The sequence below is a fragment of the Strongylocentrotus purpuratus genome, unplaced genomic scaffold (genome assembly GCF_000002235.5).
Source record: "Strongylocentrotus purpuratus isolate Spur 01 unplaced genomic scaffold, Spur_5.0 spur5_scaffold_11, whole genome shotgun sequence".
In the NCBI taxonomy this organism is placed as follows: domain Eukaryota; kingdom Metazoa; phylum Echinodermata; class Echinoidea; order Camarodonta; family Strongylocentrotidae; genus Strongylocentrotus; species Strongylocentrotus purpuratus.
The window spans coordinates 15,646,723-15,660,579 of NW_022145596.1; the positions used below are offsets into that span (position 1 = coordinate 15,646,723).

A 13,857-nucleotide genomic window follows, 5' to 3' on the forward strand; every position below is an offset into this window, starting at 1 on the left:
GAAAATATCCTATCTTCTCCAGACTAAACAATTTCAGAGATCCAGTATAATCTACCCATTCTACATAATTATGAGTACATGCAGGTCCGGTGTCAACTTCATTACTTTAAAACAAATAGGATGCAAGCACAATGCATATGAAACAAACTCAATTAGTTGCAACTCTCTTGTATTATACTACATGTCTGGATGAAAGAAATTGGAAAGGTACACATGGCGTTTTAAGAATGGAGGAAATTAACAACTTCAAACAATATCACTAATATTGACTGAGAAATGCAAAGACCTATATTTTGCTCAAATGTAGAAAGTATTTATTGCAAACCTGAGCCATGAACTCACTTATGAAGCAACTCTTTTGTAAAAGCAATAAAAATAATGTTAGTTGTCATTCATTGTCAAAAAGAAGTGTAACAACAAATGCCCAAGAGAAAGTTATGCAGACTAGAAGCAGATCTATTAAGAATTTATCAATATTTGATTGGTATCTCACTTAGGAGTTCTTTCTTAATTGGGCTCCACCATTTCATTTGAAAAGTATGTATATATGAACAAATCTTTATTCAATAACCATGACATATATCATGGTCCAAATGAAAAATGCAAGATTCTATTTGACAATGATAAATAGCAAATACAATTGTTTTAACACCATTCCGGTATACACACAGATTCTTTAATAATAGATAATAAAGGTTAGTAAAACACATGCTTCAGATAAAAAAAAGAGGTCTCATTACAGAGTTCCAAACTTCCAACCTACATGTATATATTCAAAATTGGAACTTGCATGGAATTGTGTCTTAAACGATATGAGGCTCACTAAATTTCATTATAAGTACTGAATTATCTAAAGAACTTAGGATTGAACACGAATATCAGCTGGTGTTAGTATAAAAATTAAATGCTAGAACTTTCAAAGGATTGCGGTATACATGCATGTATATACCTGAAAATTAATTCAACTCATAAATTAACCATAACCAGGCACATGCAAATGCATCTCTAGAATATGTCTCTTATTGTTAGAAGGAGTAAAACATCATTATAAGCACTATTGGTAATGTTGTGAAAATACTTTATATCTACTCTGATCTTCCAAAGGTCCCCAAAATAACCTCGGGTTCAATCAACTTAAAATTTTGCCAAGATGCCCTTTTTACTATTCTGATCTTCCAAGAGGTAAGCAAGGGTTCCAATAACTTGACATTTTGCCAAGACGACCCTTTCACGATGGCCTCAATGCCGTCGTTAAAATGGCAAAGTTTGAAGCTGACTTTATTTACTAAAGAGAGCAGGCATTATGGCTACATGAAAAAGCAGTATAGCCTTCCAACTACAAGGTTGTGGATATAAAACCACCTTTAAAGCGCTAGTGCCCTTTCATAAGGCACTGATTCTCAAAGACAAAGTCCCTCAGACAGAACTCAACTATGTAGGTCCATTGTTTGCTTATATATCTACAAGCCAATTTGCTGTTTCAGCAGTCAGGCAAAATAATATTTTGTCAGCCACACAAAAATTTACTTTTGTGACCTAGCTGTTGCTACCACCGACAGATTATGTGCCTGGTATATGTTTCTTCAGTGTTTTCATGCAGTTAGTCTTTCTCTTACCATATCAAATCATATACCGTTGGCATGCAAGCATTCTAAATGAACGATGGGGTATGTTAATGCATGAGAGTGATGATGTAAAAGAACACGCTTTCTATTTTAGTCTGATATGACACAAAATGACTTACAAATCTGGAGTCTCGACGTGTAATGTTAAAGTCTCTCTGTATATTAAAACATGAAACAATGAGGCTGTTACACAGATTCACATCAAACAAATTTACATGTACATGGACGTTAAAACGTTTGACGCACAAGACAACACATTGAATAATGTGCAGTTAGAAGAATAAACAATAATTTAAGTCATACACATGTAAAATCCACAACAAAAATTTAGAGTGAAAAGGGGTTCTTTGAAAGATTTCATTTCAAGGACAGTCTAACTTTGATACACTACATGTATATGAACAGGCCGGACCAAACGACTTAAAATGATCTTGCCAATGTCTTAAATTCCAGCAAAATGTCTTTGTTTATGCATTGTTCCTGCTATGTATTATATCTCAATTTAACCCACTGTATTTCATTATCTGTAAACAGTTATTTTACATGGTGAATAAATAAAACAAACAAACAAAACAGTCTACTTCCGATCTTGGACTAAAGGTCTTTAATACTTTGATCGTATGGTATTTTTTAAATAAGATTATTAAAAGATTTAGTTTCAGGCTGTTTGTATACTGCATGGTCCTATGCAAAGGTTGTGAGTCTAATTTTAGTCGGACAGTTTTATTACGGTCATAATTCAAAGCAAGAAGACTAGTAACGATCTTAATTCTAACTCATTTTGACTTTCGGTAGAAGGCCGTATTTCTGGAAGACCGACCACTATAAACTGGATCATCTATTCATACCCGTACTTGCACCATCTTTCGATTTCCATCTCTCTTTCTAACGAATAGTTAAACCAAAAACCTGAAATCAATAATATGTTAGATGTACTAAGTACTAACAAAAGATATCAATTAAGTTTGCTTCCATCAAGGATGTTTAGAAATCTGTTAGTGCATATGCACCTGATGTGTCTATTGAGGGTCTGGGCAAACAACTATAGCTAAAAATCCGTAAATTTCTCCTAAAATGGATAGACAAGATCACGCACTGGCTGAGAGGTAAATTTTACCCAATTCAATTGTTTTTATGATTTCAGTAAAGAATTTTGCTAAACTTTTTTGCTAAGGGGGGGGGAGGGAACAGCCTGGGAGGCAAGACCCTTTTGCCCCCCCCCCCCCCCCACCCAATCTCTTTCTCTTCTTCTTTCTTTTCCTTTCTCTCCTCTTTCCCCCTCTCTATCTCTATCTCTATTTTTGTTTTTGTCGGGGGGGGGGGGCAAGGCCCCCTCGGCCCCTCCCTGGATCTGCGCCTGCAATCACAAACAAAAATGTGTTTATGTGAATCCCAAGTCAGGATGAGAAATCCCATTGTAGCAAAAGGTCATCAGGTGCATCAATTATATCATACACAAACATGATGGTTCAAGAAGTTTGTTTTTCGAAAACAATGTACCATTAAATAAAAAAAAGGAGCATATGATTCTGGCATGATTTCCTCTCAAAACTAGCTTGAAGGTTATACCATAGCATACCTCTCTATGATCCAGATCAGGTAGGAAGTGTCCCAGCTTCTCACTTTCTTTCCTCATTGCATCCCTCTCATCCTCATCCAGATCTTCATACACAGACTCATCATGGAGGATGAATCCGTCGACATAGATACCCCTCAGAATCATGTATGGTAGCCCTGAAGGAACAAAACAAAACCCAAAAAAGTAAAATCTTATGTGTTTTAATAGACATTAAAACAAACAAATACTAGCAATTTTCCTCCCTTAATTTCTGCTGTATGGAGTTCACTTTTTCTTGATTTCCAGCACCAGCTAATATTAAATAGAATATTACAATATTTTCAAGTTTCGAAAATACTATTTCCAATTTTGTAACACAAAATCATGAAAGTCGGTTGAAAAAAAAAAGACACAAAAGATATTATTAATGAGGAGTAACCAGGCAAGGAGGATGAACTGTATTATGCAACTGAACTTGTAATTAAACAAAGAGAAATGTATTAGCTGAACAGATTATGAAACAAATCATTCTTTTTTTAGAGAGAGAACAAGTGGTGGAAGTAAGTTCTCCTTGCCCAATATAGCTCTAGTTTAGTGCACATTTATGGATAACCTTACCTTTTCTCCTCATCGAATCGTTATCCCTCTTATCTCCAGATTCTCTGACATCCATATTGATCAATATATGATGAGTCTATGCAGGACAAAAGAGAAAAAACAAAGCTATTTTCTCTGATACATGGTGGTTTTAAGCTTCCCTTCTTGTGTATTCACTTGTAAGTAATTGGCTCATGAAATCTACTCTAAAGTTTTGATGGAAAAAGAAAAAACACTTTAAGAAAGATGGAAATCTTTCTTCTGTAATGGTTATGCTGATGCTGATGCTGCTGCTGCTGCTGCTGCTGCTGCTGCTGATGATGATGATGATGATGATGTTGATGATGTTGATGATGTTGATGATGTTGCTGATGATGATGCTGATGATGATGATGATGATGATGATGTTGATGATGATGATGATGATGATGATGATGATGATGATGATGATGATGATGATGATGTTGATAATGGTAATGTTGTTAAAGATGATGGTGAGGATGACATGATAATAATAATAATAGTAATGAAGGATACTTGTATAGCGCATATCACAAACACAAAGAAAGTTCCTCTGCCCTATGATGATGATAAGACAGTAAGACGGTGACAACGATAACGATGGTGGTGACGATAACAATGATGATGTTGTAGAAGATGACGATGAGGATACTTTCTTATAGAGTGTCTGTATCCAAAGTTCTTTCAACATAACCATGAACTCGTCTAAAATAGTCCTCTCTCTTAGCAACCCTTTCAGCTGATTCAAACAAGAGTCTGGTTCCTCTAGATGCTATCATTAAACCTATCCCCGCCTCTAACATCAGACCCATCTAAGGGCGCGTTCATGCTTCACTTTTTCTGGCCAGAATCAGGCATCTGTTACGCGTTTAGTTTAAAACACTGTTGCGTTCATGCTTACTTTTGTAGAATCACCGAAAAACGGCGATCATGATCGCCGATCGTAAACTCACAAAAAGATGCGTTTACAATTTGTAAACGCGTTTAAATGGGGTCAACGCACTGACCTCTAGTGGGTCTACGTAGCATGCGCACACAGGTTTGCGAATCCAGCTGAAGGCCACCCAAGGAGAATTGCCTGGAGAAGTGAGCATGAACAGTGCACCGTGGAACTGCGATCACGATGAGCGTTTACGATGAGTGTTTCAGATCGCTCATTCTACCTTCAAAATCAAGCATGAACGCGCCCTAACTCAACAACCTTTATGATAAAATCACGATGGTGACTCTCTTCCAGTCTATTACATTCCACTTACCAGGTAACTCCTCGTGGCTGATCTAAAGAATGTCTCTTGGTTATCGATCCCGTCAAAAACATTCCTCTTCTGAACACAGAACGGTGCACTCACAAAGTCCACTGCGACAGTACAAGCAAAACAAGATATACAGCGTGTTTCTATTAGTCATACTGAATTTATCTGTTTACTGGTGATATGTTTTTTTGGAAAATAGCATAGAATATCAGGGAATGGGCACTTTCTATCTACGCGTATTATCCGGACGGATACACTTCTCCAATTTAGCGGGTTAAAAGGCCTTGAATAAAAGTTCATTGAACTTTGGCTAACTTCAGTATGTGGGACTGCTAGGTCAACCTGGGATTTTAGTGTCGGGGTAAAATATTCAGATCATGTGATCACTCTGATTTACGGTTTCTCTCTGTTATGTGCACTCAATCGGAACGGCGTGAGTTTCTACTTACGTTATCCGATTAACTTCCCCTGAATTATCCTTGTAAAAGAAGGATCATTTTGCCCATGAACGCATCACACCTCTCACGGCCATTATCCGGATAATAGCGGAGAAGGTCAGTTTCTATTAGGCAAAATTTATCCCTTATCGACTATTAACTGGATAATGGCTTCTAGCAGAAACACGCTGATAGTTAATAATTTGTAAACCTCGAATACCGTAATCTAACATATACAAATGTAAAATATAAATGTATTCCCAGGAGAGGGGGAGACACTGTAAGTTGAGCAACTGTCCTAATCTTTGAAACATTACAAGCATTTTAGAATAAATGTTGGTATAGAGGTATGTTTTTTAATGTTACATCTTGATTTAGTGCTCTATCCTGAGCAGCTACTGTATATTCCTGTATTCATCTTGTAAAAGGAAGTCAATCTCTCTGTGGTTTCTGTATGTAGTTCAGATTACAGGAAATTAACGTTTAAACTGTCCGGACAAAAAGATCATGGAAGTAGGCCTACAAACTGTGAAAAATATGTATCATCCAATTAATAAATTTATTATAATAATTGCATTACCTAGCAAATTAAAAATTAAAAAACAACACACACTCATTCTTACATATTGCATTATTTCAAGACAACATAATTACCCTTTAAATTCTTTAATATCGTTAATGGAATATGTGTATGTCCCACACTGCAGCAGCAAGAGGCCAACAATGGATTGCATGGTAATACTCACATTCATCATCAGTCTTTAATCGTTTCTCAATTCCGGCTATGCACCCTTTCTTCTTGTTTGGAATTATTGCAGCCTGTATGAAAAGAACAACAAAATACAAGAATTTACATGGATGCATAGTCAACATCTAAATTATGCATACCCTCACCAAGTTTGTCACAAATTATGTTTCTTGAGAATTTTGCATTTTAAAGCTTACCGGTACATGATTACATTTATATCTAAAAGTATTCAACAAAGGCCCTAATTCAACTAGTCCATCTATCATTCCGGACTTTAATATGGAAAACACAAAAATATCAAATTTACAATGGGTATACTTGTATGAATGATTCAGTCGTTAACTGTATCTACATGTATATTGGTGATTCAAATCTGAACAGGTTACTGTTGTAAAGAGATCTACATGTACATGTACCAACCATAAAAATAAATACAATACTGCCAGAATTGCAATTCTAGAAAACACTTTCCATTTAAAGTAACTTTATATCTTCCATTGGCAAAACAACTGTAATGTACACATCAAGCAGCCTTCTACAATACTGAAAACGCTGTTATTTTTGCGTGTTTAATTTTTCGCGCGACCCCAAAACATGTTCTATTTGCAGGTTCTTAAATTCGAGTTGCACGCAATTTAGCCCATTCAAGACACGCATAAAAAGTCATGCTTATATATTTGCGGGTTTTAATATTCATGGACACGACTTTAGCGCAAAATCCATGAAAATTAAAGTACCCCGAGTATTGCCACGTTATCAGTATATATTCCTTTTGTATGGCAATTATGCACAGATATTTCCTTTGAAATTATCTTCTTCTTTCCATTTCACTGAAATAGGCCTACTCTATAAACATGGCAATCAAGTGAACATGTATATTCAAGAATTTTACTAAATTTACTTCAACTTCCGAAATTGAGTGTTACACTAGGATTGGAAATAAACAGGTCCACAATAGGCCTGTCCTCATCAGCTCGAGATTGCCAAATCACACGCTATTTTAACTTTCCCAATCACAAATTATTCAGCTATTTCGCGTCTTCATGAGACCACAGTTGCAATAAGCAGGATATTTGGTCGAGATAATCATCCCAAGATATCTTGGGCTAGTTTGCAAAATATTCTGTTATTTGTCCGGTGCGTCCTCACCAGCCCGAAGACTCGCACTATGCCCGAACGCTGAGCAAAATATCTCAAGCTCGAGTTTCGAGCGTTTGGAGGTCGAGTCTCGAGCTGATTAAGACGCGATTTGTAACTTCGGGCTTATTTTCCAAATCAGAAACAGTGGGCTATTTGGCAATCTCGAGCTGATGGAGACATAACTATTGTTTATTTTTAAATACACAATGGATTCATTGATGTCATTCTTGAACAACATGCATGCACATCAAATAAGAGCCCCATGCAAGTGACATTCCCAAATCTTACCCCTTTGAGTGGCATCTCCAGATTGATGTCTTCCGCCTCCTTGCAGAGCCTGTTGAAGGAGCTGTGGATCTTGACATAGGTGTGATCCCCAACCGTCTCCTCCTGGACCTCCAGCCGCTCCTTGGTCACCATGGCCTCCTGGAACCGATCACGGAGCTCCTTCTCCCGGCTGTACTCCTCAAAATCATCCGCGGATTCAAAGGAGTTTTCCTCGCGGTGCTTGTACACCAAGACATAGTCTATTCTCTTGGTTATGGTCTTGGCCTCGTGCGACTTCCGATGCTTCTTCTTTTTCTTTTTCTTCTTCTTCCCGCCGTTCATCTCGATTGGAGCCAGATTGAGGGCCTTGCCCCCGTAGGTCTCATCATAAATAGGTTCCATTTTTGTTTATCCAACAGATCAAATCTATGAAGGAAATTAAGAATTGCACGACATATATGAAATGATGACTGTATACATGTATGGCTTTGGGCTTCTACCTTTAGAACGTGCAATGCATTGTGTATCTTTTATCTCAGTTTCATTCAAGTGTTTATTCCAACAAAAATTGTTCACCTACAGTGTTTTACATGTATATCATTGTACCATACTAGATGTTTAATGATGATTTATGAGTAAATTTTTGTATAAAAGTTCATAAAATATTGTATAAAATGTCAAGCATGCAATATGATACAAATCACATAACCTGTGGAAAGGCATGGGGAATTAAGTTTATGGGGATAAAAAGGGAAATTAATGGGATAAAAAAATATTTAAGGAAAATTGATGAATAGTGAGGCAATGACGTCACAAACTGATAACCAAATTGGCAATTTGTGTAGTGATTTTCCAAGTTCCATAGTTTTTCAAACCATAATCAAAATCATAACTTCCTTGTAAGTTATTTTTTTTTTTGCTCTGTTTCTCTTGTTGTCCTTCATCTTTTAAAAGCAAATTACTTTTGGAGTGGACTTGGCCTTTAAAAATCTTTGAGTGTAGATGTGATTACATACATTGTGGGCTAGCTTGAGGCTTGACCCTAGCTAGCAAACCTTGAGGTGCTGGCGGTTTTGTAAATTAATACCCCTCTCCAATTTTGAAGGTCAATATGTCAAACTGTTTCATGTAATTTACAGTGGATTAATATTGAGGACCATTTTATAAATCTCTATCCAAAATTTCACACAGACTTAGCACTATTTACAGACATACATACATGTACAATGTATAAAGCAGAAGCAAAAGTCCAGGGGCTGTATTCTGAACCCTGTGTTATCTCTAATATTGTTGTATCTTTGAGGTTAAGAAAGAGTTGGTATTCTCGAAATTGTTGTATCTTTTGTCGTATCTTTGCTCTCATCTCGAGCTACGAGTTTGTTGTAATGACGTTATCACAGTTTTTTTCCTTCATAAACATTTTGCCTTGCGCATAGACTAGAAGGGATGAGATTTAGATGACGTCATGCACAGTGAGAGTTTAAAATATGGCTGCAAGATTTTCAACATGGATGTCTTTTTGACCCATAATTTTTTTTTAAAGGGACCATTAAATGGATTATACAATCAATTCAATTCAATTCAATTTGATTTTATTCAAGTCCATTTAAAAAAAGTACATTGAAAAACATTGTATATTGACAACATATTTACATGTAGGATACACAGTATACATTGAAATTTAAACACACAATTAAAAAGAGAAGTAAAGACAAGAGTAAGAAATCAAGAAAATAGATAATGAACATGAAATGGAAATTGCAAAAGAACCAAATAAAGGTTCTGTTGAGGCAATTCCCAGCTTATTAAAATACCAAAATTTTTACTGAAAAGGAATTAGAAAAGCATAGTGACATTATGGCAAAAAAAAAAAGTTTAAAAGTTATAAAAGTTAAAAAAGTTAGGATGGATTAATTATTTTGTAGAGTATGTGAATAAAAAAACCTTAAGTTTTGATTTAAAAGAATTAAGAAACGAAATTGTTTTAATATAATGAGGAAGAGAGTTCCATGTTGACGGTCCTTTTGATTTGAAAGAAAAAGATGATGCTGTATTTTTACATTTTTCACCATAGTAATTTTCTGGATTTCTGGTATTATAATTATGCATTTCTGTTTTACAATCAAGTTGGCAAGTGAAACTGATGTAGTTTAGCCTACTGCCTGTGGATTAATTTTCAATAAATAAATGCATCGGATATGAATCTGCAAAAATGTAGTATTTATGGCAAAGAGTTTTGGCCATAAATGGCCAAAACGCTTGAACAAGAACGCCCATGGTTGGCTTCTGTCTCTAAAGAGAGGAGCCGACCCTACCCAAATCAGAGGCTTACAGAGATGCCAAGTTCAAAGATCAGTTATGATGACATTTTCATGACTCGGCGCGCGAGGGTATAGCGTAGATAGTGTACGTTTCGAAATCGCGCGCGCACATGAAGCGACGTGTTACGTGCATGCGAAATATGTACACGAACCATGCGAGGAGCTAGCTGAGGGCCTTGAGCAATTACTACCCTTTTTTTTCCACATTTTGGCCCTGATGCGTGACAAAAATCCAGTTTGGCCCTGAAAGTAGGGTGTCTGATCGCACACCCGATGTTGTGTGCTAAAATCCCTCCCGTAGAGAATGCACGCATCCCTATGTGGTCTACGTGCATTGCGCGACCATGCAAAATTGGTCAATGATTTTATGAAGAAATTGAAATTCAAACCTTAATTACTCGTGATCCTGAAGATGAAACTCAATAAATGTGGTGTCATATGAAAGAGCAGGTTTTTCTCAATATTCCCCATAGGGACCACCCCCAGTTTTCTAAAAAAATTCTTGGTCAAAACAGCGATTGAAATGTTGTTTGCATCCCAGCTCCAAAATTTGGATCTTTCCTGAGCTGCGCCGCCACGGCTTAAGTAGGGCTAGACGTAAGGATAATATCCAGGTGCTTTTTTTTTTGCTAGCCCCAAGGGATCATTTGGCCTAACAGTTTGAAAATACCCTTCTCACATTTTTGGAATCAGCTAATTAGGGAGGCGTGAGCTCCACTCAGTCCAAACCATGGTTACATCGCGTAACATCTGCGCGTATAGTGAATGAAAGTATAGATAGCTGTTCGCACCATAAACCCCGGAAGTGAATACACGTTATACTCAATGGCAATATCGCGAAGACAACGTATTCACTTCCGGGGTTTATGGTGCGAACGGCTAGCCATACTAGTCAATGGCACATATCGCGGAAACAGCGTGGCTCAAGCTGCAAGTTGCGCATGACATGCGTATGCTATGCATACGCTTGCATATCGCGCGATACAGCTGTTTGGCTAAATTTAGCAAAACAACATAACTCTGCATGTACGTCTTTTTCATCGATTCTGAGCAAAATCCTATGAAGGGGTGACCAAAGTTCGCGGACATTTTAGAACTCATTACAAAATGTGATATTCGATCTTATGATTTCTCATATTCTACACAAATTTATTTATTTCAATTATTACCAAATGGACGGCAAATTTTTTTGCTACAGATTGGTTCAACTAAAAAAATGGCAATATCGTGAAATAGGCCCCGCAACTTACCCGTCTTGTAATCGATTACAAATCACCTTAGACTTCTAACTTCAGTCTTCAGCCAACATTTTCATGACGGACAGCAATAAAAGGGAGATAAAAGTGAGTTAAAAAGGGGGTTGAAAGGGACTTATTTTTTAAATAATAATTAGGAGGGGGGGGGCACGTAGCCACGGGGGGGGGGGGGGGGGGGGGGGGGGGGGGGGGGGGGCAGGCCCCCCCAAAAAAATTTAAAAAGGAAAAATATTTAACTAAAAGATAAATTTAAAGAGAGGGGGGGCGGGGGGGGGGCCCCAAAAATAAAAAAATTCAATAATAGATAAATTCAAAGAGAGGGGGCCATAATATTTTAAAAAAAACGAAAATATTAAAAAAGGAAAAATATTAAAAAAGGACAAATATTTAAGAAGGTAAAATATTAAAGAAGGAAAAATATTAAAATAGATCTAGGGTCTAAAAGTAAATTTAATCATTTAAATGTAACCCTTTTTAATCGTTTGCTAGCTCTAGATCTATTTATTAAACCTCAAATCACCCCCTAAATTATACTTCGGTGAAAGAAGCCCCACTACCGTGCTGTCCGTCTTGAAAATGCATAGGATGGGGCCTTGTTCACGAGTATACAGTATAGTCGTGATACAGGCCCCATGTCTATGTTGTAGAACATGCAACGCCGTTGCGCGGGGCCTATATCACGAGTATATATAGCGAGTTGAATAGCAGACTCGCTAATATATACTCGTGATACAGGCCCCGCTGCTGTGTTGAATTGTGCGCGATGCCGTAGCGCGGGGCCTATATAACGAGTATATAAGTATAGTCGTGATACAGGCCCCGCTGCTGTGTTGAAGTGCGCGCGATGCCGTTGCGCGGGGCCTATATCACGAGTATGCCAAAAAAATTATCGGGGAAGGATTTTGGAGATATCGCGATCTAAAGATTCGATGTCCAATCGTGCATGCGCGCTGAATCTAAAAAAGTCATAAAAACAACGAGACCTAACTTCACGCACGGGGCTTTACAATTGATTTATCGAAAAATGTGATGCATCAAAAATAAGGTAATAGACCTATCATAATTTGCAAGGCTATGTTTAGATGGCTAAGACATCCTACCCGCACCTACAGTTAAAACTCAGACGAGTATTTTGGAGGACCAACCAACCAAGTAGCTTTTTGGGTGCAACAAATTCAAGATTCAAGATTCAAGATTCAAGATTCAAGAACCAAAAACATGACATCATGCATCATCAACAAGTGTGGCCTGTGGCCAGGCCAGGCGACAACGCCGAGCCTGGCATCGGGTGCGGCCTGGCCTTGGAAAGCTGCAGCTGCAAGCTGCATAATCGCATCCTCACAACACAACAACACTCGGCGAAAATTCATACACGACTCACAGTCGAACTCGAATATCTTCTTAAAATGAAGAAAATTGTTGAAATGAAAATGTTTTCTAACATAAGACTGCATAATTACTTTACCTCTCAGACTGCGAAAACCATTCAAATTATCACTGAGATCTAGATTTAGTTCAAACACTTTCCATGTTGAACTCGACATCATCTCTGAATGCAGCCATATTGAAAGGTATACTTTCAAACTGCGCATGCGTAAAAGCTTTGTGATGTCATTAGAAACTGTTGCCAAGGCACAGAGTTAGAGGCGTGTTCTCCCTTTGCAGAAAGTCGCTTAGCAGAAAGTCACATAATAATATAGAGATCTTTCTGTCTTTCTTTATTCTTCCTTCCTTCATTTCTCTCTTTAGATTTTTTATATCAAATCACAGTTTTAGAGCTATAAAAACTCTTCAAGATAAGTTAGAACGATGGAAGTTGAAATACCGTCAGACAATAACACCATCAACTCTCTTAATTTCTAAGATTTATTTTTAAGTCCGAAGAATTTATTTTTTAAATCCAAGGGCGACTGTAATCAGTGACAAAACACTTGGATTTAAAATAAGTCTAAGCTAAGACTTAATTTTAAGTCCCTGAAAAGGTTTAAAATTTAAGTCAATTGGATTTATATTTCAAGTCTTTTAATATTTACTTTAAACCTTTCTTGGATTCATTTCAAAAATAAGTCTAAGCTAAGACTTAAAATTTTAAGTCCCTGAAAGATTTAAATTTTAAGTCAATTGTATTTATATTTCAAGTCTTTTAGATTTACTGGTCTAGCTGAGCCATTAGAACATTTGGTAAAACTTCCAAACAGTTGAACGGCCACAACACTTCAATACTGGTACGTCAGTATTTTCCATGTAAAGGCATCGGTAATATTAAGTAGACTTATTTTAATTAATCGAAATTTTTTCATATATTTGTATTTTATTGAAATTATTTTAGTTCATAGTTAATGTTTCCCTTATTCATGTTTAATTAAATGTAATTCATACGAAGTAGCGAAATGTCCTAATAACTGGTACTTTATATTTGTAGTATTTTCGAAATGAATTGCATATACCTAAATCATCAGTAATTAAGAAATATGCTGTAAATTCAGATAAATTGTTAAAAAAACATAGATCTGCACACACCCCATAATGCAAATTAATTGGTGTCAGCTGGTTCAACTGGAAATATGCCAACAGTCAGTCATAGATAGATAGATAGATAGAAATGGTTTTTATTAAAAAAGATCATCGCAGCCA

At 36.7% G+C, this 13,857-nt stretch overlaps 1 protein-coding gene across 3 annotated transcripts in view; it reads right to left on the bottom strand.

The window, feature by feature from the left end:
- The window catches only part of LOC587178 (anoctamin-4), a 46,701-nt gene extending 33,891 nt beyond the window's left edge, over positions 1–12,810 (bottom strand). For 2 of the 3 annotated variants that reach the window (XM_030980767.1, XM_030980769.1), the window contains exons 1-7: positions 12,689–12,810; positions 7,668–8,072; positions 6,238–6,310; positions 5,058–5,158; positions 3,802–3,877; positions 3,205–3,359; positions 1,745–1,780 (exon numbers count right to left, since the gene is read on the bottom strand). In XM_030980767.1, the coding sequence (XP_030836627.1) occupies positions 1,745–1,780; positions 3,205–3,359; positions 3,802–3,877; positions 5,058–5,158; positions 6,238–6,310; positions 7,668–8,048 (822 nt within the window). In that variant the 5' untranslated portion in view covers positions 8,049–8,072; positions 12,689–12,810. The remainder of the gene's footprint in view (positions 1–1,744; positions 1,781–3,204; positions 3,360–3,801; positions 3,878–5,057; positions 5,159–6,237; positions 6,311–7,667; positions 8,073–12,688) is intronic. The other variant, XM_030980768.1, reaches the window with a different exon arrangement.
- Between the last annotated feature and the right edge of the window lie 1,047 nt (positions 12,811–13,857).